We start from the raw sequence: 26,165 nt of genomic DNA on the forward strand, positions 1-26,165 counted from the left end.
TCAGGGGTTACTCCTGGTTATGCACTAAGAAATTGCTCCTAGCTTGGGGGACCATATGAGATGCTGGGGGAATAAAACCACGGTCCATCCTAGGTTAGCCTGTGCAAGGCAAATGCCTACCACTTGTGCCACCACTCTGGCCCCTCGTCACTCTTATGGTAATGTTCACTATGGCATTTGTATCTATAGCAGATCCCCTCTTGTGTCTACTAGAGTCATATAAAGGAAGATCTGGTCTTCACCCCATGGAATTATTAGCTCTGGAAAGCTCATCCTTTTGTCGGGGAGCTCTCAAGCAGTGCTCAGGATACCCAAGGAATACTCTTACTGAGAATCAATCTGGCTCTGCTGACCTCTTGGTTCAGTGATTGAACCAGAATGTGGTGGCCACACAGAGTAGTTTGGGGGGTCACAAAGAGCTGGAGATTTAAATCAGGTCTTCTCATGCTGGGCATACACTCCAGTATTTAGAGCTATCTCCCAGTCTCCACACTCCTTTTGGGATAGAGGTAATGTTGGCGATATGCTATATTGTTCAGGTACCCTTGGCTCTGCATTCGGGAATCAGTGGATCATACCTGGTATTGTAAATTAGAATTGAAGTCAGCCACATGCAAGGCAAGCGCTCTAGCTACACTACAGTCTCTCTGCCCTACTGATTTTGTTTGCTTTATTTTGGGGCCACACCCTGCAGTGCTCAGGGCTTATTCCAAGCTTTACACTCAAGAATCACTCCTGGGAGTCCTCAGGAGACCATATAGGATGTTGGGGATCAAATTTAGATCAGTCACTTACAAGGTAAGAATCTTAACCACTCTACTATGTCACTGTTCCCCAAGCTAAATTTTTTGAATGTGCCATAGAATAAAGATATCATGACTACACAGTATCCAATATATTCTTATTCAATCTGAACCCAATCCCTATTGATCTGACTTTCTTCCCAGAAGAATTTGGTATTTCCTAAACCTGAACCTGGACACAGTAACACTTCTAGTTCATTCCTGAACAATGACCTATCAGAGACAAAACCTCTAGTGCACCCCAGAGCTGGTCATTTCCCATCTGGAAACATAACCACTTCTCTATGACCTTGTTGACGGTGTTTAAGCCAACTACATATTCATTATGAAACCACTGTGACTCCATTTTGGAAACACACACACACACACACAAAACACCATTTTCGAATTTGACTTTTCTCCTGGGTTTTAAAAGTCAAATTGAGCATCCATATGCTTATTTCTCCTCTGGAAGAACTCAGAGAGATTAGCGAGGCGTGATTTCTCCTCACTGCCGCCCTGCCTCTGATCAGCCATGTTTACTTAAGTGCTCAGCCATCCGGCTTTATTATACATTCAGTCAGTAAACATTAAACGTTTCCTCTGTGTGCGCTCCTACATAATGGTCCCTGGTGAGACAGAAAGACCTCAGCGGATTAGTTTGATGCATTAAGTGAGAAGGAACTTAAATAATACAGGCTTTCATTTTCCACACTGAGTGTCTCTCTTGGATCCAGCCTAAGGGGTGGTTTCCCTGGTGGGCCTTGGGACGCAGTTGTGTGGTGATGGGAGGCAGCTTCAGCTTTGAAAATTGGGGTGGCATCACAGCCTCTCCTGAGGGGTGCAGAGCAGCTGCCTGCAGTGTGCATGTTTCACATGCAATCATGTCCTGCCCTAGTCAGTATAGAGCAAATCATTAAATTCTGGAGCTGCTGAATGGCATTGGGCTGAGTTGGCCCTTCCCACTCACCCACTTTTCCCTTTCCTTTTCTGTGGCTGCCTTCTTGGGGATGCCCTTCTTTATCAGGTTCTTCTTCCAAATTGACTCCACAGGGCACTGGGTGGCTACAGAGCACCCTGAGTTCCAAGCCAGTATTCTTTGGGAGGGGAGGTTGATGGAGAGATGGTCCAGTAAGAACCATCCTGCTGGCTTTATTGCATCCTTCCTGAGCTTATGAGCTCAGCTGATGCATTTAAGAATAAAAAAGTAGGTTCTGGTCACACCATGACCACGGTGACACATCTTGCAGAGTCTCTCAAGCTCCTTCTCTGTTACCTATTAGTGGCCACTCTGTGCAGCTCTGTGAGGAAAGCTTTTGTTTGTACAGAGAGGTTGGGCATGTCTGAGTCACTATTCTGGCCTATTCCGGGCCCCAAGAGAAAACTGTTTGCCCATCTTCGACAGTGAGGCCTTTTCTGTAGAAGCACACATTCTTTTTTTTTTTTTTTTTTTTTTTTTTTTTGGTTTTGGGGCCACACCCGGCGGTGCTCAGGGAGTATTCCTGGCTGTCTGCTCAGAAATAGCTCCTGGCAGGCACGGGGGACCATATGGGACACCGGGATTCGAACCAACCACCTTTGGTCCTGGATCGGCTGCTTGCAAGGCAAACACCGCTGTGCTATCTCTCCGGGCCCAGAAGCACACATTCTTGGGGACACGTGTTTTGTAGCATGTGGAAGGAGTTGGTGGGACTTAGGGAAATCCATAGATTGTCACAGGTTGGACTCATGGCAAAATTCTAGCTGGCTGCTCACCTCTTGCCAGCCCACAATGCCAAAGTGGAGGGGGGGGAGAGGAGGGTTTTTTTTAATGACTTACACCTTAGGAAAGTATTATTCTTCAAAGTCTAAAATTTAAAATTAGTTGCTACTCACGATAGCCAAGATCTGAAAGCAAGCCAACTTCCCAAGACAATGAGGATATCAACACAATAGAATATTATTACTCAGCTGTAAGAAGATGTGAATCATGCAATTTGCTGCTACATGAATGGAGCTGAGAGAATATGCCAGGTGAAGTAAGTCAAAAAAAGAGGGACAGACAAAGATGTTTAAATCCTTTATATGAAGGATATATGTTTAAAGAAACATAGTAAGGAAATAGCAAACAGGTAATGGAATAGATATAATGGTCGATCTACAGAGTTGAGTTTACCAAGAGGGTAGAATTGGGAGTATTGGGTCAAAGAGACCTTGAGACATTTGTGTGTGTGTGCGTGTGTGTGTGTGTGTGTGTGTGTGTGTGTAAAGTTTGAACATTACCTGTCTGAAATTCTAGTCACAATATTGTAAATCTCAGGAGGTCTTAGATAAAGTGGATGAGGAGGGAGTTGGCTGGTCTTACTTGGTCTAAGAAGTTAGACACTATGTAAAGAGATCTTCAAAGCAAAAACAACCAAGTTCAATAATAAAAACATAACAAAGGAGCCAGAAATCCACAATGGTGTGACTCTGCTTAAGGAGAGAGTACTTCCTAATCATTAGAGGATCTCCCCCACTCTCCTTCATGGAGAATTACACTCTCTCCTTTTCCTGCACAATGAATGCAGCAGCGTGAAAGGTTTCACCAGCTATGAGATCTGTACAGGCAGGATGCAAATGACCCCATTTCCATCCTCCAAGTCATCAGTGAATTCCTTCAAGACAAGAATTCCTTTCTTTGTCTTGAGAGTTGTCTTATGCTTGGAGCACAGTAAATGCCCTATAAATATTCTCAGCTTGATGGCACACAGACATCAATCAGAGCAGGCCAACAGATCCCTAAACCCTATGTCAGAGGTCATGTGGTCACCAAAAAAAAAGGGATAAAGAAAAGAGGAGTCACTGGCTTCTCTTTGAGCAGAGAGCATGCCCTGATCACTTCCTTCCTTCTGGGTCAATTTTAGTTTTCGGTTTAGTCTCTGAAATCCACATGGTCCAACTCCATGGCCTCTCTCCAAGCGGTGGGAGGGACTTCCCTATAGCACTGATCCCACCCCCTGCCCACCAGGCCTGTGATCTACTCAGGTAACCAGATTCTTTAAGCATGAACTGGGGCCTGTTGGTTTGCTTCCATCCCACACTCCAAACAACCAAATGTATCTTCTCACTAAGGCGCCTGAAAGTTACATCTGTTGATTTTCCTCCCCTTGGTAGGCATCCAGCATTCAAGTCTGTCCAAGTGAAATGTTTATGGTTGTTTAGTGTTTTTTTTTTAATTGACATACTTCCATATACAAATCTTGATATAAAACTTGGAGAATGATGGCATATGTACATACCCATGGAACCAACACTCAGCTAAAGATCTTGAGCATTTCCAACACTCCAGAAGGTTCCCTCATGCCTCTTCCCAGGCAGCCCACCCCCTCACCCAGTGAAAAATCCTACCTCTGACATCGATCACTATCACTTTTCCTGCATTTGAACTTCAAGTAATATGAGCATGAAATCTGTGTCCTTTTGTTCTGATTTCTTTTGCTCCACATGATAACTGAGGGTAAAAATATGTGTCAGTGGTTCATTCATCTTCATCTCTGTGCAGTATCCCAAGATATAAAGATACCACAATCATCATATTCTCTGATGCAGACAGACATTTAGGTAGTCCCCAGCTTTCAGTTGTATGAATTAAGTTGGAAAGCACATGTCAGAGTGTTCTCTGGGACCTACGTCCAGGAGGGGCATTGCTAGGTATCTGTCTGTCTGGCTTTTGCATTACCAAACACTTTTTCCAAAATGGATGAGACTCGTTCCTCTCCGTGGAAGCAGTGAAGGAGTGTTTTAGTTGTTACAGATCTTAGCCACCACTTTCCTTGGTCATTGTTCACTTCACTTATTCAGCTTGCTGGTGGTAAGGTAAGTTGCCATATATGTGCATTTGATGAGTCAGGAAGTGAAGCTTCATTTAATGAACTCATTAACATCATATTTGAATGTTCTCTTAATCTGTTTATTTTTTTAAATAAAGGATCCAGAGCAATGTAGCTAGTAAGGAGCTTGCTTTCATGTGAGCAGCTCTGATTCTATCCTCAGCACTCTATGTGGTCCCCCATACCCTACCAAGAGTAAGCCCTGCGCACAGACGGAGGTTGCGAAAATAGAGACAAAAACAAACAAACAAACAAAAACCCACCAAAAAAGTGTTACATTTTTTAATGGTAGATCTTTTGTCATCCACCTTTTGGTGATGGAAGGCATGTAAGCAGGGTTCAGGGGCCTCAGGGTCACCTTTTAGTGTTTACCTTCTGCAGTGCAGTGCTGCTTGAGCTCAATGGTGGTGTTGCTCGGAGCATATGCAGGGCCAGGGATCAAACTCAGGGTACAGTACATGCAAGGCATGTACTCCAATCCTGTGAACTATCTCCTCAGCCCTATTATAGTTCTTTATATGTTCTGAATCTTTTGTCTGATAAATGTAGTAGGAACAACTTCTTCTAACTTGTAATTTACTTACTTTATTAATAACTCTTTGTTAACAAAATCCAATGTATGTCTATTTCTGTTAGTATTTTGTTTAGAAAGTTTTAGCTACTTCTAAGATCAAGAATATGTAAAAGCTTTGTTATTTCATCTCTCTTTCTTTTTTTTACTTCCTTTCTTAGGAACTCAGGTAGTACTTGGGTTACTCCTAGCTCTTCATCCAGGAATTATTTCTGACAGGTTCGAGGGACCATATGGGATACTTGGGATCAAACCCAGGTCAGCAGCATGCAAGGCAAAAACCCTATCTGCTGTACTGCTCCAGCCCCCAATATTATTTCATTGTTTACTATTAGCACTATGCTTTAATCTCCAGTTCATTTGTCTATTGGGTGGGGTATGTCCTATGTTCTTTTCTTCTCATGTTGCTACCCATTTGCCTCTGTACCATTTGTTGAAAACTATTCATTTCCCCCACTTAATCAAAATGGTATGTCTGTTATAAATCAAGAAATCATAAAACTGGGCTTTCTTGCCTCTATTGGTCTGTTTGCACCAACAGCACAGTCTCTTAAATATATTTTACTTGAGGCAGGAGTGAAAGCACAGCCTTGTAGGGCATTTGCCTTGAGTTCAATTTCCCATTTGGTTTCTTGAGACCACCAGGAGGATTCCTGAGCACAGAACCAGAAGTAACCCCTGAGCATCTCCAGCTATAGCCCTAAAACAAATATCTGTGAATATATGTGTATTTACTATATTTGCAAGGTGGGCAGTATAAATCCTCCTAGCTATTCTAGGTCATGGTGAGGAATCCTGTCATCTGGGTCCTGGCACAAATAGGGACAGACATGGATGCTTCTTGTGGCTGTCTGTAGCCTGTCTGCCTGTACTATATGACCTGTGAATGATAGAATAAATATTAAGATGGTCCCTGGCAGAATAAAAGTTCCCCATCCCCTATTCTAGGTCTTTAAATTCCACATATTTTTTGGAATCAGGAGTCACTCTTGTCAGTGTTTGGAGAACCATACTGGATGTCAACGACTGAACCCAGGACAGTTGTATGCAAAGCAAATGCCTTCCCTCATTATACTATTGCTCCTGCCCCTTTCCACATATGTTTAAAAATAGCTTGTGAACTTTGGGAGAGTTGGCATAACAACAATGGATTTCTAAACTGTTGGCTTAGGTCTGTTTTCCTTTAGCTTGCCAATGCTTTTTAGTTTGGTTAGGTCTTAGGCATTCTTTAGGAAAGTTTTTCTGGGTATTTTTATGTTTTGACTGTTCTTACAAATTCTGTTTTTAAAATTACATATTTTTAAGTTTATAATTATTTCTGTGGATAGATATACTATTTTTGAGGCATAATGTACTAGTATTCAACAGCCAGAGTAACTATTTTATCATTTATTTGTAATTCTTTGGATCTGTGTATGTTTGACTTTTGGACCACACCTAGTGGTGCTCAGGACTTACTCCTGGCTCTGCAATCAGGGTTCACTCCTGGTAGTACTCAGGAGACTTTATAGGGTTCCAGGGATTGAATTCAGGCTGACAGTATGCAAAATCCTACCACCTGTACTATTGCTCTGGCCAGGGTTTTTGTTTTTGTTATTTTTTTAGGTTTTCTATGTAAATAAATACAGTCTTAACTTATATTCCAACTTCACATAGTCCATTTTTTTTTCTTGTTCCCTGCCTTGTCTAATACCAAATGTAAGCATGATAATATTTTTGTCTTATTTCCAGCCTCAGGAAGTATTTAGTTTGTCACTATTGAATATGCTATTACCCAAAGAGATTTTTTTTGTAAATGCAATTATCAGGTTGAGGAGGTTACCTTATGTTCAGATTTCACTGAGAACTTTTCCCATGAATGAATGTTGAATTTTCTCAAATCTCTCTTTGCATCTGTTGAGACTATATGTTTTTCTCTTTCATCCTGTTAATGTGGCAAGTTACACTGCTATGATTTGTAAATGTTGATGCCTGGTCATGAAATATTGAGTGAATCAGTATATTACTGGATTACATTAGTAATATTTTGAGCACATTTGCATCTATATACATGAAAGATATTGCTTTATCACTTTTTTTCTTTCTTGTACATTTTTGTTAGGTTTGTAGAAGCTGGCTGTTGTGGCTTTTATTCAGAATTTTAAATATAAACACTATTCCTGGGTACTTCTGAAATTATCAGTTTATTATTTTTTTAAAAGAGTGTTAGAATGGTCTGGTCCTAGTGTAAGTCATCCTTTCAACTAAAGAAAGAGGTATCTTGGGAGTCAGACAGATAGCGCAGCAGGAGGACATTTGCCTTGCACGCAGCCGATCCAGGACAGATGGTAGTTTAAATCCTGGCATCCCATATGGTCCCCCAAGCCTGCCAGGAGTAATTTCTTAGCATAGAGACAGGAGTAATGCCTGAGTACCACCAGATATGACCCCCAAACAAACAAACAACAAAAAAAAAGCATCTTATTTGTCATTGGTTGTTTGTCCATGAAAACCACAGAATTATTTACCAACACACTAATTTTCTTCTATCTCCCTAAGAATAACCTTGTAAATCCCAAATTATCTTATTTACTACATATATAAATTTCTCTGTGAGGTTATCTCACATTTTGTATATTGTTGATGGCCTGATAACTCTCATTCCTCTAAAGTGTGAATCCAAGTAGTTTTTCTGGGAGCATAGAAGTGAGACCATGGAAGGTGTCCTGTTTTCTCTGAAGAGAATGAGAGTTATAGCAAGAGATAAAGAACCTCAGGAAATCCAGATAGAGGAAGATATCTCCATAGAAGGCCTGGACACTGAAGTAAAGATGGTACAATCAGGGAATTAAGAATAAGAACTCTCGGGGCCGGTGAGGTGGCGCTAGAGGTAAGGTGTCTGCCTTGTAAGCGCTAGCCAAGGAAGGACCGTGGTTTGATCCCCCGGCTTCCCATATGGTCCCCCCAAGCCAGGGGCAATTTCTGAGCACTTAGCCAGGAGTAACCCCTGAGCATCAAATGGGTGTGGCCAAAAAAAACCAAAAAAACAAAACAAAACAAAACAAAAAAAGAATAAGAACTCTCAGATACTTGTACCACGAGCCTGTCTACAAACTATTAGTTTGGTTCACTGTTTAAGTTGCTCAGCACCAATCTTGGAATCCCCTTGGTCCTTTCTTTTTCTCTCTCTTCATACATATTGATTCTCCTTTCAGAAACGTTCACAGACTGAATGTGGTTACTCTTCCCCAGCCCTTTTCGTCCTGTTCCCAGGATTCCCTCTGCCAATCTTTTCTACTCTTATCTTAGTCAGTCCTCATATCCATACTCTACATTGGAGCATGACTGCCCAAGACACAGACAGGTTCTTCAGAGTTCTCCCCTGTCTCTACATCTTTCTAATGAAAGTGTTTCATACACAGTGCTAGGAGCTCTCAGCCTTGGTCACTCCACTGGCTTCACACACACACAACACAGCGACTCACATATCCACTACAAACACAACTCCTATACTTATAACTAAACAGTCACACAGAAATACTCTCACATCATACTCTTACACATCATATCATACATCATACATACTAATTCACACAAAGACTCATACATTCACACATATGCAGACTTTCACACAGAGGCATATTCTCATTGTTCACACACTGTTCACTCTCACTGATTCACACACAAACTTACACAGACACACAGTCAGACACATTCTCACATATCGTACATACATACACACTAATTCATACTTTCACAACTGACACATGTGTGTATCATACATACAAAGACTCAAATTCTGATACAACTCACACATGTACATGTACATGCACTCACTTCTGCACACATATAGCTTATAATCCTGCTATGGTGCTTTCCTGTCTTGATTCTACCTTCTCTGAGAGCCCAGGGTGTTTGGATTCATTTAGTGCACATTTGTGACTGTATTCTAGCCCTGAAAAACTGAGGTTATTGAAGATTGTCCATCATCCCACTCACGTTTAGAATGTGAGTTTTGTGAAGAAAGGGAGTTTTTGTTTCTAATGTGAATGTATCACAAGAACCTTGGTCAGGGTCTGTCTCATACATTCCAGGACTTGATAAGTATATGTGAAATGAACCAAGACCCTGAGTTATCCTAATTGATTGGGAATATTTTCAAACTCCCTTGACGGGTTGAGAAACTAAGGCACAGAATAGTTCATTCCTAAAGATGTGGAATCATCAAGGAAGGAAGGAAGGAAGGAAGGAAGGAAGGAAGGAAGGAAGGAAGGAGAGGGGGGGAGGGAGGAGGGAGGGAGAAGGAAGGGAGGGAGGAGGAGGAGGGGAGGGAAGGGGAGGAGGAGGAGGGAGGAAGGAGGAGGAAGGAAGGAGGAAGGAAGGAAGGAAGGAAGGAAGGAAGGAAGGAAGGAAGGAAAGGAAGGAAGGAAGGAAGGAAGAAGGAAGGAAGGAAAGGAAGGAAGGAAGGAAGGAACTCGTGTCTGTAGATGAATTTTTCCAGAGCCTGTTAGAACCAACTATCCTACTGCTCAGGCCTCCTGTGAGAATTTACAGAAGTGGGAGGCAACCTTTAATCATGGGGACACTCATCACACATGGCAGGTTATTTATCTTGGAATCATTCTGATTTTTATAGTAAACAAGTTCTACCCCTTTAGATGTTTTAGAATCTACCCAGAGCTTCCACTATTGGACTCAATTCTACCCTCCAGCTTACAAAAACAACCAAAACTTTTTCCTTCATAATTACCAAGTTGGAAAGAAAGTTCTGAGCTTGGATTATGGCTGCCTTTCCATTGTCCGAGTCTTTGTTCAAACATTCCAAAAGCTGAACAACCACATTACTCAAAGCTGCCTCTCCAGCCTGTCCACTGTTCAAACCATCCATGTGCTCCCATTCAACATCTAGAAACCACGTTTACTCTTACAACTTCCACCCCACTTCCACTCTGATATCTATCCACAGAAAGGGAAAACCATGTTGGATTTGGGGGGATAGCCAGATCCCAGCTTGGTGTGGTAGAGGCTGGAGACTAATGTTAAGAGAGATTTGTTCTCTGAGCATAAGAAAGCAACTATATGGAGAGCGGTGGCCAAGCAGTAAGGTGTCTGCCTTGAGCATAATAGCCTAGGAAGGACCACGGTTTGATCCCCCGGCTTCCCATATGGTCCCCCCAAGCCAGGAGCGATTTCTGAGTGCATAGCCAGGAGTAACCCCTGAGGGTGGGTGTAACCCCACCCCCCCCCAAAAAAAAAAAAAAAAGAAAGAAAGCAACTACTGAGAGCCAGATGATAACTACAGTGGAGAAGGCATTTGCCCTCGCATGTGGCAGACATGGGTTTCGATCCCTGGCATTTCATATGGTTCTTCAAGCACTGCATAGAAGGAGATAATTCCTAGCTCAGAGCCAAAAGTAACCTCTGAGAACTGCCCGGTGTGTCTCCCCACTTCCTAAAACAAAACGAAACAAAAAATAAAGAAAGCAACTACACAGATCTTGGCCTTGGGTCTCTGACTAGACATGGACTCCAATCAACTTTACCTCATTTTTAATTGATCCTGTTTTGCCATAACCACACAAGCTACTGCCTGGTTTTGCTTGGAGCCAAGGCTTTATTTCATGGAGCCTGGCTGTTTGCCAATCTATAAATACATGTAATGGACTATTTCCTCCTTTGATTTTGGAACCCAAACCAACAAACTCTGGGCACCTCCTCCCCATAAAACCACCGCTGTGTATAGTGACCACAGCACTTCTAAAGAATCTTGTTCTAAATTTAGAGAGGTATTCCTCAGCAGAATATTATTCCAGCCACTTGCTTCTAATATATAATTAAGCCTTCCCTAGATACTTTGCAGTAATGTTTTATGGCTTATTTTGAGTGTTCATATTTTATCAGAAAATTATAATTTTCCTCTAAATAGGAGTTGTTTTTTTACAAGCCTTTTGAATGATATGGCTGGCTTCATGTTTCAACTATAATTAAAACAGTGAAAAGAAAGAGTAAAAGCATATATCACATGCAGCTCTGAAGAGAGCCTCCCCCAACCTCCATGCCCCCACCTCCCACATTCAAGCAGCCTCAGGCCTAGGGAGGTTTTGATTCACTGTGAGAGCTGAGTTTTGACCACAAGTGGGAGTCACTGGTTTCAGAGAAGACTAGAAAGACCCTGGGACAAGGAAGAGGAAACCACATCCTTGCATTTCTCTAGACCCAGCTGAAACAATACCTTCTGGTAGAAGCCCCCCCAGGCTGCTCAGACCCTGTCCCTTCTCACCTTCACATCAGAGATGATGACCCTGTGTGTAAGCTCAAAGTCTGCCTCCATACTCAACTCCCAGCTCCAGGGGGCCAAAGTAAAGTCTCCTTTGCCCCACACATTATAACCAACTTCTTTTTTTAGGAGTGTGGCAGGGAGGGCACATGCAGTGGTACCCTGATTATTCTCTATTCTGCCCACCCTCAGGGATCACTCCTGGTGGGCTCAAGTGGCTATATGGGGTGCTGAGGATTGAACTCAGGAAGGCCATGTACAAGGCAAGTGCCCTACCCAATATAACTATCTCCTCCCACCCTTTTTGTTATGTTTGCTTTTTTTTTTGGGGGGGGCCACACCCAACGGTGCTCAGGGGTTACTCCTGGCTCTGCTCAGAAATAGCTCCTGGCAGGCACGGGACCATGTACACCGGGATTCGAACCAACCACCTTTGGTCCTGGATCGGCTGCTGCAAGGCAAACGCCGCTGTGCTATCTCTCCAGGCCCTTTTTTTTTTTAGGCCATGCTCAATATATTGGGAATATAAGGGTGCTAGAGAGAGAACTCTGAGAAGGATCTCTGGGAACCCTACCGACTGTACTATCACTCTAGCCTATAACTAACTTCTTGAATATATGACTTCCATTAAAATTGAATGAGAAAAATGAAAAAGGTATGAACACAGACTATTCTTTTGGGGGGACACATTCAGTGGTGCTCAGGGTTAACTCCTCACTCTACATTCAGGGATCACACCTGGTGGATTGGGGGACCATATGGAGTGCTAGGAATTGGATTCTGATCAGCTGTATGTACAGCATGTATTCTTCCCGCTTCCAATGAATTTCTTTGGAAGGAGCTGTTGGACAATGTTCTTAAAGGACTTTCCTTTCCCTACCCCTCTCCACACCCAACTCTCTATCTTCTCTCCTCCCACTCCCCACATCAGGGACCTCGACACACAAGCCTATCTAATCCCAGGCCTAGCTGATCATCACAGCCACACAAAATCCTTGCCACAAAATTCAGATCCGAACTACGGGGAGATGGCTCCAAGGACTGAGAGCATAGGCTTTGCCTCTGGAAGCCCTGGACTTCATACCTGGCACCACTTGGTCTTCTGAGCATTGCCGAGTGTGACTATTGAGCCCCTCTAGGAGTAACCCACGAGCACTAATGGATGTGGCCTCCAAACAGCCACTTGGAATTCAACCCCAGGAATTCAGGCCAGGTTCAGGAAGCTGGATGCTCATTCCTAAGGGGTTTCAGAGGGTTGGAAGGTTACAGAGCCCAGAGAAGCTGCTGAGTGTTGATTGGGTGGGACCTATATATTCCCAGATAGCACTGAACCTGCACAGACTCACAACATCCTGGAATCTTTGGGGCATGAGTTTCCCCTTCCCAAGCTTGCCAGAGAAAGTCCCTCTTTGCCAGTGACTGGAGCTCTTCACTCCAGTTTCTCTTGGGCTATTGTGATCTCTGGCTGGCCCTGGTCCCCCATGTCCTCACCCTCTGCCCGTCACTTTCCACCAGGCATCGGGATTGGAGTGCAAGCCACTGTCTGACAGCGTTCTGTTCCTCCGTGACTCACGCTGGCAGGAGGTCCGCAGCATGCTGGCTTCTGTCTTCAGCACAGAGAAGCTGACCGAGGTAAGGTTTAGGAACTGCTCCTCCTGAGGGACCAGGCTCCTTCTCCAGTCCCACTTTCTCACTCATCACTAGGCCATGGGGCCTGTCCAATTGCCATGCCTTGGCCTTCCATGCTCCTGACATGTGAGGGGATACAGAGTGTGGACAGGAGTGTGGTCCTTAGTCACCATTCCACTGGGACTGTAAGCAGGTAGGGTGCCCCAGGCCTGAGACTTGACCCCCAGGTCCAGGGAGCAAAGAGGGCATTTCTCGTGTTCTCATGTATGGCAGGTCCATCATGAGGGGGATTGGTGAAAATCTGGACTCTCAAGCTCTGGGTTTGGGACAGTGCCTGTGATCCTGCGAGTTTGATAAACTCTGGGCTATGAGGAGGCTTTGGAACAGAGCCCAGCTCTGACATCTCTGCAGGAGTAAAGGGCAGCTCCATGCATGAGCTGAGTCAGCTCTGCCATGGGGAAGAAACTGGTAGCAGTCGGAAGTGGGGCAGAGGGCCACCCCTAGAACTGTTGGTGGATGGGTTCTTGGCCCAGGACAGTCCATTCTTAAAGAACTCTGAGTATTTTTCTTTGACTGGGTGATCAGTCATATCACCAACTCTTGGCTCTGTCTCCCAGCCAAAATGTTTCCCCCAAGCACCCTGCCTCCCCAACTGCTCTTCTGCCTTAGTATCAGTCCCGAATTTTGCACCAGCTTGAGGATGGGGTGGGATGTGCCTGGGCTCGTTCTGGTGTGAGGTAGATAAAGGATCGATTCTGTGCGAAACAAGGCCCCAAGTAGCTGTAGAGCCAGGAATGTCCAGAACTTTCCATCCAGAACTTTCCACCATGACTGGATGTTTCATGGTGTGTCCTCAGCTTCAATTAAAAGCTGCTCCCCATGGGCCCGGAGAGATAGCACAGTGGTGTTTGCCTTGCAAGCAGCCGATCCAGGACCAAAGGTGATTGGTTCGAATCCCGTGTCTCATATGGCCCCCCTGCCTGCCAGGAGCTATTTCTGAGCAGACAGCCAGGAGTAACCTCTGAGCACTGCCGGGTGTGGCCCAAAAACAAAAACAAAAACAAAAAAGCTGCTCCCCACTTAGATCCAAGGCTTCCTAGTGGGGGTCCTATTTCTTTCCTAAAACTACTCCAAGGGGCAGAGAACCCTAGATTTCATGACTCCTACCCTCCACAGAGGTTCCTCCATACTTGAAGTCCTGTTGTCTTTATGGGGGGAAAGCAGCTGGTATACTAAGTATTGCTGACCCGGCCAGCTCAGACACAGCACTAAGATTTCTGGTGTATGTTAACATACTTCATCTGCTCTTGTAGGGGAAACACAATCACCAGCTTCATATGAGGGGGTGGTGGGTGACAGGGTAGAGAGGCCCAGAGATAATCACTGAGATGCTGGAACCACATAGCAGGCAGAGAGCCTTGCTTAGGGTGTGGTGTGCTCCTTTTGCTTCTCTCCAGTTAGAAAGTGCTCCTCCACTCCTCCACTTCTCTGTCTGCTTCTCTTAAATCCTCAAGAGTCCCAGGAGGACTGTGCCAATGGCTGTCTGGAGGGTGGAGGCAAGGAAAGATAGTCAAAGGTGCCTCTAGGGCCCTGGGGGGGGGGGGATCCAAATTAGCCTGCCTTTATTTCCTGCCCAAATTTGGGTCCAGCTGCAATGACACAAGACCAAGGCACCCAGGGTTACTCCTGGATCTGCGCTCAGAAATCATTCCTGGCAGGCTCGGGGGAGCATATGGAATGCCGGGAATCAAACCCGGGTCTGTCTCAGGTCGGCCACGTGCAATGCAAATGCCCTACTACTGTGCTATCTCTCCAGCTCCACATCACCAAATGTAAATCTCCCCTTCTTGTTCAGAACTCAATGGGCCAGTGACCCAGGCAGGATGCTGGTGGCCTCCGCCAGCAGGGGGCGCCCCCAGGCCAGCAGGGGAGAAAGAGAGACTCCATGGACCACACTACCCCTACCATTGTCTGATAAATCCTAGAGAGGACTTTAGGGACCTGGAGACCAAGGTGCTGTTTGAGAGGAAAGAATCACAGGGCCAAAGAGCACGTGAAGTTACCCCAAAGCATGCGTGTTTCATGTTCATACAAGGGTTCCCTGTGGTTTCTTCTACTCACACCTTTAAATTTAGGTCCTCTCACCTGCAGGCCCACACTGGGCTTTTCTGAGCCAGTGAACAACTTCCCTTTCAGTGCTGAGCTTCAAGTGTCTCTGTCCTGAGGCCCAGGCCTCAGGATGGGGGACATGATAAGGGGTGGAAGGTTGATCAAGGGTATGAAGACCCCTCCCCTATAACTCTCTCCCCTATCCCTATCATCCTTCCCCAGCATGCACAGCCTTCTCCCCTATCTTCTATCATACCCTTATCAAAAGTATAAAGACCCCTCTCCCCTATCACTTTCTTCCCCAGGATGCACAATTCTCCTGATTTCTGGAAGCTTCCTTTGATGTGGACCTTCTCTTTGCATTCTAGGTCACTGGTCCTCAGACCCTGGGTACCTCAGTCTATACCAGAGTTCTCTGAGTCCTCCTTAAATGTGCATCAGGTAGAATCCGGGATTTACTACTGAATGAGAATTTTCAAGGGTGCTGAGTGCCTCTATCTATGCTTTGTCTGTCTCTGTGCTGATAAGATCAGGTGTTGAGTTTCCTTCTGGGTCCCTCATCTGACCCCCTCAGCCTGCAGTTCCCCAGACTCTAGAGAGCTGGACCTCAACGCTCTTTCCCTGCTCCCTTGCTTTATTTTCCTCTGTGGTGCTATCACCTGCTAATATCCCATTTCTGCGACTTATTTCTTTTCTTTGTTGTTAATGGAATGGCACCAGGCCCATCGTGAGTGCTCAGTAGTGATTTTGCTGGCTGAATGGATGGACAGGAAGATGAAGACACAAAGAACCAGGCAGCTGGCCACCTCGGGATGTATGTTAAGATGACTATAAAAGGGAAATGCTTTTGTCAAGGACGAATTAAATAACAGGATGCTGCAAATTGTTGTTGGCTTTCTCTTGAGAGCCACAAGGGGAGATGCAAAGAAATGGAAGAGGCGAGAAGAGGAGAGTGAGGTGTGCAGAGGTCCTGTGGGGAAAAGGACGGTTGGGGGAGCAGCTGGGAGAAGCCAGTCAAGCCTGTCTGCCCTCCCCTCAGTTGTAGGTTTCTCAGTCAGTTTTCCTGAAAATAGCTTAAAAATATCATTCTCGCCAGTCCTTGCAATTTCTTCAGTAGCTTTGGAATGTCTATTTGCCAACTTCGGGGTTTATTCCTGAAGTAGAGATCTGTCTTCTCTGGGCCTCTGGAGCCTTTTTCTACAGATCTTGGCAGCCTTTCTCCCTGGCTTACATTGTTAATAGTCATGAGCTCTGGGAGGAAGCTATCTTTTCTTTTTTAATTTTTATTTTTTTTATTGAATCACCATGAATGACAGTAATTCATGGCTGTGTTTCAGTATTAATGTTCCAGTGTCAATCCTTTCACCCCAGTTACTCTCTTGCCTACACAGCCTGCCTCTATGGTACTTTATACCTCCTCACTACACTTCATTCTCCTCCAGAGTGACCATTTCCCTTTACCAATGTCATTTTGTCCCCTTCCCACCCTTAACATTCCCCACCCCCAGTAATATGCATCCTACTGGAACCCAACTCTTTATTTGTTTGTTTTTTGTTTTTATTTAGTTTGTGGCCACAACCAGCTGTACTCAGGGGTTACTCTGGGCTCTGCACTCAGAAATCACTTCTGGCAGACTTGAGGGACCATATGGGATACCACGGATGGAACCTGGGTATCTGTCCCAGGTTGGCCGCATGCAAAGCAAACATTCTACTGCTGTGCTATCACTCTGACTAGGAACCCAACTCTTTTTTTTTTTTTTTTTTTTTGGGTTTTGGGCCACACCCGGTGACGCTCAGGGGTTACTCCTGCTATGCGCTCAGAAGTCTCCTGCTTGGGGGACCATATGGGACGCCGGGGATCGAACCGCGGTCCGTCCTCCTAGGCTAGCGCGAGTAAGGCAGGCACCTTACCTCGAGCGCCACCGCCCGCCCCTGAACCCAACTCTTATACTCTTTGTTTCCATAGCCTTTGGTATATTGTTGCTCCCTTCCTACGTTTCTTTAAATCCATCACACGAGAGAGATAATTCTGGGTCTGTTCCTTTAAGTAACTTCATTCATCATGGTATGCTCCAGATCCATGCACCTAGCAGCAAATTTCTTATAGCCACATAGTATTCCATTGTGTAAAGAAACCAAGGTTTCTTTAGCTACTAGTTCTGTGCACTTGGGCTGCTTCCAAATGTTGGCTTTTGTGAGTAGTGCTGCAACAAACATAGGAGTGCAGAGGTTTTATTCTAACCACATTTCACTTGTTTTGGTAAGAGGCAGCCTGGATCAGCAATGCTGAAAAGTAACTTTACCACCAACATTAGATCATGCATTCATATTTTTATGGAAAGCAAATTGATTTTCAGCGAGTCTTAGTAAAGAGACCATGGAGAGATAAAAAGTCTGGTGAAAACAGGGTTAATATCTTTCTGATTCTGAAGGAAGAGTCCATGGAAATCAGAGTTTAGTAACAGTCAGGCCAGGGGAATTTCTAGAAAAGAATTGTGGAGCATTTCTGGGGAAAACAATGGGTATTTTTTGATTAGAGAAATTGTGTTCTTGTTTTTGTATCATACCTAGTGATGATCAAGGCTTATTCCTGACTCAGGAATCATTTCTGGTGGTGTTCTGGGGACCATATGGAATGCTGGAGATTGAATCAGGAAATGTTGCATGCAAGGCAAGCATCATGCCCACTGTGTTATCTCTTCAGCCCTTTAGCTAGGGAAAAAAATTGCCAGATCAACCTGTGAGAGTTTTCACCTTGCCTACAAAAGGATTTTTTTCCTTTTCCTTCTTTTGCTGTTTTGGGGGACACAAACGGGACCTAATAGGATTTCAAAGAGACTCCTAGATTAGTACTGGGTGTGTCCACTCCTGGCAGTGGAACCAAGGATCAAATCCAACCCTGCTACATTTAAAACATGTACTCTGACCTGTTGTGCTGTCTCTCTAACTCCATACAGTATTTATTCTTTTTATAAGGGGCAGTTAACAAAGTTTTGGGGAAGAAGACTTTACCAAAGCCTAACCCTAAAACTTTATGTATGGCTCCCTTATGAGTCAGGAAGTAACTAGATTTCATTTTAGAAAACAAAATTGGTTTGTTCGTTTATCTCTGAAGAGAAAGTATAAGTAATGGGATTCTCATGGGACCTGGTTAAGTCCTAGCTTTTTATTTTTTTATTTTTTCTTTTTTATAACTCAACAGAAAGAGGACAACACTGTAAAATTTATCCTTTAGTGTATCTCTCTTAGCTCTTCTGGCTTTTAAAATAGAAAATCAGATGGAATTAATACCAAAGTTTTTTTCGTGATTGTAGAAGTTAACACAATAGTGGCTGAAACCTTCCAGGAAGACAAAATCAAACCATTTATTGGTGCAGTGCTTCTCAATTATTTTCTGTCATGCCCCCCTAAGAAGAAGAAAACAATTTTGTGCCCCCCCGCATGACTGTAAATAGTATATTTATTAAAAAAAAACTTTAACCTGCAAAACAAAAATATATAAAATAATTTGAGCTGATCTTTTTTTTATCAGAGGTGATGTCTGGATGAATGGCTACAATGAGCACGTTTTGCAATGCATAGCTTTTCGAAGCAGGGTTTGGAGCAGGATACAGCAACTCTCACCTCCAGAGACATATAGAGACATAAACAGGGGGCTTAGCTTGTTATGACGGTGTTTGTTGAGGTCAAATGTGCCCCTTTAAAAGACTTGAGCTCCCCCCACCCCGGGCACGCCCCACTATTTGAGAAGCACTACATTGGTGAGAAAAGCATCTAAACTGCTTAATGAGGGTGAACCTCAAGCTATAATTATTGCCATGGGAAAAGATTTAAAACCATAGAGGAACCAAGGGTTGGGGAGGAGAGAGATGGGGCATTGGCAGTGGGAAGATTGCACTGGTGAGGGGAGTTGTTCTTTTTTTATGACTGAAACCCAATTACAAATATGCTTGTAATCATGGTGTTAAATAAATATATTATTTTTTAAAAATCTAGAGAAACAAAAAAAAAATCTAGAGAAACAAAAAGGGCCTGTGATCATATTCTACAAAATAGTGCTTGCCATCGTCTTAGAAGGATACTAAGTACTTTTTTCAGGGATAGGAGAAAGATTGGTGGTGAAGAAATCTGTTTGTTTATTCTAGGCCCAAAATAAACTTTCATCAGATAAAAGCATGAGTAGTGAACATTATCCTCAGCTACTGAAAAGCCTGAGAATATTGAACAATAAATCCCTGAGGGAGATTTGTGGTATTTTTGTTTTCAATCAACTTCCAACAGACCAAAGACTGGGTAAACCATCTATGCCAGCCAACATGGCGCTGCAAATATGGTGAATCAGATTATCTCTATCCTCAAAGCCTCAAAAAGAAGAGACAGACATTTCCTCATTCACCCAGGTGACTGCAAACTGGTGACCCACTGAAAAAATATGCCACCTGGTCACTGCATCAATGAGAACCTGAGACTGGTCATGTGTGTCCCTCTGGAGGAAATGAGCCAGTGAAATAACTAGGTCCGGGGATTTCAGCAAAGAAAAATCAGGGCCCTAGGGAAGGCTGGTATCTCTCACAGTCATTGAGAACCCAATTCTGCCTAATTTTTTACATTCATCCAGATGTTTCCTGTCAGGAAGACACAGTCAATAATGTATGAATCTTAAAGGCAGAGGCAGATGTGGTTTTTATTCCCGCCAGACCTATTCTGCCTTAGAGAAGACATATTACTCAAAAATGACTGCAATGCAAAAAAAAAAAAGTTGATAGAGCTGGCTTATGCATCAACGCAGAGCTCCAACCATTTTAGGGCAAAAGTCTTTGCAGAATTACAATTACCCCCATGATTTCATCTTGCCTCTCGATAGTCACAGTAAACTCTTGAGATAGGGCACACAGCTTCAAAAGCTGAATCTGCTCAGCCAGGGATGTCTGAGGCCATAGCTTTTCCTCCATGCCTCTGCCTCCAGCAGCCTACATGTAATATCTGCTTTTATTTCTTAATCTTTCCAACCAAGAGAAAAAAAACAAACAAACAAAAGTCATTAGAATCAAGTGTGGCAGTAGTGGGTAATAAATACTTCCACATCCCCACCAAAATGCATTGTTCCTGCCTGACCAGTTGCCCATATTCCAGAATGTCTGAGAATTTATCTAGCAGCAAGAGACCATTATCCCATAATACAGTTGTACTCCACTGACAACTAATCTCCTAATTAAAATTGGGATAATGATGGACTGTTGAAATTCTGGTTCAAGACGGTTCTTTTCCATTTGCATTTAAAAGAAAACACAGTCCTCATCGTGGGCACCCCATCCTGGGTTATAATTTAGCCTTCCTTTGCCAGAATCATAATGTCACTCTGACTTGCCTCTGGTGAAAGCTAAAAGAGCATCTAAATATCCTCCCGGCTTGGTAGTTGCCAGGCAACGCCAGACACCACCTCCTCCTAGGAGTGAGTTCTAATTGGTCACCACTCTTGACAGGAGTCACTGACTTATGAGAAATGACACTTGATTATTCACTGAGATGGTGAGAGCTGATCCTGAACAGCAGGAGATTTTGCATAAAAACAAGTCAGGGGTGTCTTAAAGATCTGGGTGGCTGTGGAGGGAGGTGCTAAGTTTTGTTAACTGGTATTCATCTTCCATTTGTTAGTTGATGCTTTCAATGAGTACTTTGGGTACTAATTGTTTTATGTTTAGAACCAACTGGATATTTGTTTCAATGTTACTTCCCATCCCTATCAGTTCACCCTTATTTATTCAGAAAGCCCCCCTTTGACATTTGTTCCAAAACATTACCCATTACCCCCAGAACATCAAATAAAATGAAATGTTAAATTCATAAAACCCAACTCCTTTATTAGTTCCTGTCTTGAAGGAGTTTATAATGTGGAAAACACAGGTAGGTGCATTCCTGAATCATCACGGAGTAATGAAGGCTGAGAGAGAATGTGTGTTCTACATCTCTCTCTCTCTCTCTCTCTCTCTCTCTCTCTCATGGGAAACCACTTGGGGTGAGCCTTGGCACAGAACTCTCTGATTTTTACTAACTTTTGTCAGAAAGCAAGGTCATGTTGCAGGTAGAGTGAGTTCAGGAACAGGAGACAAGTGGACACAAAGTACAGGTTATATCCAGGGGACTAGGGAGGGCAAATCTGCCAGTACAGAGAAAAATTTGGAAAAAGATGTGGCAATATGGGGACTGTGACTCTATGCCAGGGAGAAAATTTGGTGTAAATGTCACAGGACAATGCAAAGCTCTTAGATCTTTGAAAGTGGGGACATGCAAAAAAAAAAAAGATTCATTTTAGCTGTTTCACTTCCATGGTCTGCAAACATTTCTTGAGCATACAAGTAAAATTTCAAATCTTCATCTGAGATCCCTATGGGACCATGTATGGATCTTGAGAATCTAGTCCTCTCCCAATTCCCTCTTCCTATGTGTGGACAAATGAGTGGCACTTTTATACCGTCTGTGAGGTGCCCACTTGGTGGAGAACCACAAGGCAATACAGAAGAGACCTAGACACCCTCCTTTTCTCTCCCTGAACTTCTAGATGCTCCAAGAGCAAATTTTGTGTGTATGTGTTCCCAATTCATGACATCAGGGCTGCCTCTGATGTTGTTGATGAAACAACAACCTAAAGCCTAATGAACTGTGCAGCGAATGGGGAACACAACTCCTGATTTTGGAGAAAAAATGCAACAATCCAGGAGTCAGAGGATCTCAAATTCCCAGTTATCACATTTTCTAAATTATCTGAGCATCAAAGGCACCAGGTTATGCCATTGAGGCCATCACATAATTTTGAAGTCAATGCATTAGAGAGATGCCAGGAAGCTGGTTGGGGGACACCACATGTGGTAGGATGTGGTAGGGTAAATCTAATTGATTTGCCCTGCTCTTTCTGTGGGCCCCAGCCATGAATCCCAGAAACTTAGTGACATCCTTAAAACACTAGAACATCCATGGAAAGAGCCTTTAGCGATCCAATAAGTGATCCACTAAGTAAATCTTAGTGATGACCAAGTAGAGAGCGAGTCCATCTGTTCAAGGTAGAACGTGCTTCAACCCCACCTTTCATGCAGGGCCTTGGTATCTTAGTGGTTTGGGGTATCCTCTATAGCAAGACCCTCAAGGAACATCCATCAACCAGTTCTCACAGAGAACCTTCTAGAGGACCAACTGAATATGATCGGTGATGTTCATTCCTGGTACAAGTACTCAGCAATAGAAGACAGCAAACAAGGGTTATCTCAAGAGACTGAGCTATTTAAAGTGTATTTGTAACCTATTGCTCTGTAACAAATCTTCCCTTCCCTATACTCCTGGATTCAGCAGCTTAAACAACAAGGCTCCATTAGTTAGTCCTGCTTTCTCCAGAACTGCGTCAGTCTGTTTTAGCTGGTGCCTTTTTCTCAGTGTCTCTGTTTGGTAGCAGGTGTCCTTCTGGACAATGGTCCCATTTGAACACTTATCCAGAAGAAGATCTTTCCCTAAGCTAATTCAGCTATTATTAGTTTATTTATTAGATTTGTTAGTTTATTTATTAGATTATTAAATATAAACAGGATTCAGTTTGTAACAGACTTTGAAAGACACATCTTTTAGCCAATCAGCTGCTCTAGAGGATCATAGCAAAGCACTTATATTTTCAGAAGGTGACTGGGCATAGAATGGATTGGAAAGTGTGAAGTTAAGAAATGAAGGAGGCAGGAAGCTCTTTTGAAAATGGAGTGTGTGTTTCCTGGGGTGCTGGCTTTAGGACCAGATGTTAAAACCACAGAGCTGCTAAAAATGTGGCCTTTGTGCCTGTGAGGCAGGAGAATGGCCAATGCTCTGGTGACAGGTGGCAAAGCCTGCATGATAGAGCCTTGGGGAGATGAAAGGCTGGAGGAAGGAGGGGGTTGCATACTAGGCAAGAGCAGGTGGAGGCAGTGGGTGCTTTCTGGGAGGAGTGGACAGGTGTGGAGACAGTCATAGGAGTGTGGACTCTTAGAGTCTAGAAGATTCCATTCTGGAAGCTTCCTTTACAACTTTCTGCTTTTGCAGAGGAAGAAATAGTAGTTAGGTGAACCCATTTTCCAACTGGTCACACAAATAAAAGGTTTCAGGGAGAGGAAACCTAATGGTTAGCCCTTGCTCTGGGTGTCTGCTGTCCCCATCGTGATTTAATACAGTGGAGAACTCCTTGACAAAATTTCTAGGGTTCAGAGGATAGGAGAGGAGGAAGCTGTCTTTGCCCCCAACCACTTTCTCTTGGTCCTCTACACTGGATCTGACACCTATTCAGAAAAGCTTTTTCACATACTTTTTCACATTTCATGAACCCCATTGCCCTCTGTTTGCACCTTGACTTCAGATTCTGCAGATACTGTCAGCAAAGAAAAAAATGTTCAAATAGGCCACTTTCAGGGAGTGGTGGCTGGGTTTGATCCCTGTCATACCATATAGTCTCCCAAACTCTGCCAGGAATAATCTCTAGAGTGCAGAGCTGAGTGTGACCCAAAAACCAATCAACTAAAATAAAGTTGAACACTTTTTATTTCTCTTTCTAGGCTGAGGTAGGAGCTTTGTTCTCACTGGTTTGTTATCAGAGATGACTGTTGTTTAAATATAAAATATAGAGTCCTAGGGTTGGGAGGAGGCCTCCCTGACCTGCCATGGCAAGGCACCTCTAGCTCCTTCAGCGGATGGGTCTGAAGATTGCAGGATAACAGCAGAGAAATGATCCACAGGCAGTCAGAGAAGTTTCAGGAGTTATTCAGCTTTATTTCACGGCCCTAACTGCAATGTGCATTTATCTCACATGGTCTCTATGCTAAGCCTTTTCCCAGCATTTTTTTTCCTCTGCTCCCTCCATGATTCCTTGCTGCTTCTGCTCTCCCTCCCTTCCTCCCAAGCAACACCTTAGTTACCAACCGCAGACCCCTCCCAGCTGTGAGTGAGTCTGACCATCCAAGTGAGATTAGCATATGAAATTGGGGGAGGGGTAACAGATGACTACGCACCCCCAACCCCCAACCCATGATAGACATTTCCAGTGAGAGAAGCAGGTCAGCACTGTGGAAACCTTGTTCTTTACAGCCTGGGTTGCTGGAAAGAAATCAAACATATATTTTTAATCACATTTTATCTGATCTCATATATATGCATTATGAAAAATGCAGAAAAAAAACAAACGAAACATAAAAATCGCTCCTTAGTCTAAAAGAAGATAAACTAACCAGTGACTAGGAGTCATTTATGGAGACCCACGCAATAAGCATTGTGCACGTCTGTGTGTGTGTGTGTGTGTGTGTGTGTGTGTGTGTGTGTGTGTGTGTGTGTGCCTCCTCTCCTACTTGTCTGCAAATCTAGAGAAATCACTGCAGGGCTTGGGGGTTATGGAAAGATGATTGCAAGCCCGTCAAAGAGAGCTTTGGTTTGTATGCAACTCGTGTAAGAGTAAATATTCCACCACTGCGTGTGGATAATGCGAAGACGAGACCCTGAAAGGATGGCTATTGGCCGATGCCCAGATCAGCCAGCACCATCTTCGAGTATTTTCACCGCATTGCTTTTGAAAGCATTTTTTTCATATTACATGCCCTGTCTCCGATCGCATTAACCCAAATAAAAATGTCATTATCCATTCAGTTCGACAGACAGCAGGCAGAGTGTGGTAGGAAATTACAATCACGCCAGCCGGCAACAAAGACTGTAGCCACAGGCAGAGAGGAACCGTGGTGGGCATCTGGGACGTCCCTAGTTTTTGTTATTATGATTGTGGGGGCCAAATAGGCCAGGCTGAGGGGGCCATCAACTCACCTTTTTGCCCTTGCAGACATACAATTGGATGTGATTGGGTTGTGAGACTCTTCTTGATACACAGGGTGTGTTTCTGCTGAGGAGGGCATATCAATCAAATCGGATGGTACATCTTGTTTTTGCCACATCCAGAAAAGTGTTGAGCCCATGATCTGAGCTGAGGGGACTTCTATTTCAACGGGGCCTTTTCTCTCCTGCCATGTGACTCTCCGTCTGAAATCAATCTAAATGCTATTTAGGCATATGGGATTTTATTAAAGTCAGTTCACTTGCACGGCTAAGTTGATTAAAATCATGAAAGAAACGTGGCCAGTGGGGCCAGCCACAGCAGTGTGGCTTAGCTAGTTCTCCAAACCTTAGGTGGTCGGAGATTTCTCGAGAGTCATTTATGCAGACCGCCGGATTGTTAAATTTGTGGTTTGTGAGTATTTAGCCAAGAAGGCAGTGGCAGGCAGCTCTGCCCAGAGTTCCCAGGAGCCCGTGAGGATCCCAGTCCTCATCTCGGAGAGCCTGTGGGCTGCTTGATGGCATAATTCAGAGGTTTTTAACAACTGGTCAGCACATCGGGGCTGGTAAATGGGCAAAAATGACTTGAAAAGCACTGGGATGAATATCGTTGCTGTTTTTGGCAAATTATTTGCAAAAGTCTTCTCCAGCAGATTCTGGTATGAGATACAAACTGACCAAAGATTTGTTTCAATTCTTGCACAGCTGGCCTGTTGGTAACCAATTTGAGAATGGCCACTTCTGGGGTCAGCTAATGCAGTGGCTAGCAGAGGGCCTGGCCAGTTTAATCCTTTACAGTAAACAGAAGGAAGCCTTCAAAAGCACAGAACCTGATTTCTGATGTGACCTGAAGAACTAGTGCTCGGATTGCTGACATCTGAAGCCTCAAGCACACTCATTCCTACCCAGATGCAACACGCTAAACCCTTTTGTTCTGATGAGCAGAAAGTTCTTTTGCCCAAGTGGACTCCCCACTGGGCCTCTCAGGCCTCTTAGCAGCAGGGAAGGGATTCAGATGTGCTGCTTAGGCATGTGGGTATGCTCAGGACCTTGACATCTCAGCGTGACCCAATCTTCGAGTTCAGCTCTCATCTCCCCTCTCCCCAGAACCCACCTTCCAAGTTGTGCCCATAGGAAGCAGCAGG

The 26,165-nt window shown here is 44.0% G+C and overlaps 1 protein-coding gene across 1 annotated transcript in view; it reads left to right on the plus strand.

The window, feature by feature from the left end:
- Positions 1-26,165, plus strand: part of TBXAS1 (thromboxane A synthase 1) — a 180,265-nt gene that overhangs the window by 94,780 nt on the left and 59,320 nt on the right. The window contains 1 exon segment of the mRNA XM_049783108.1: positions 12,976-13,092. Coding sequence (XP_049639065.1) covers positions 12,976-13,092 — 117 coding nt within the window.

This window comes from Suncus etruscus, chromosome 1 (genome assembly GCF_024139225.1).
Source record: "Suncus etruscus isolate mSunEtr1 chromosome 1, mSunEtr1.pri.cur, whole genome shotgun sequence".
NCBI classification, from domain to species: domain Eukaryota; kingdom Metazoa; phylum Chordata; class Mammalia; order Eulipotyphla; family Soricidae; genus Suncus; species Suncus etruscus.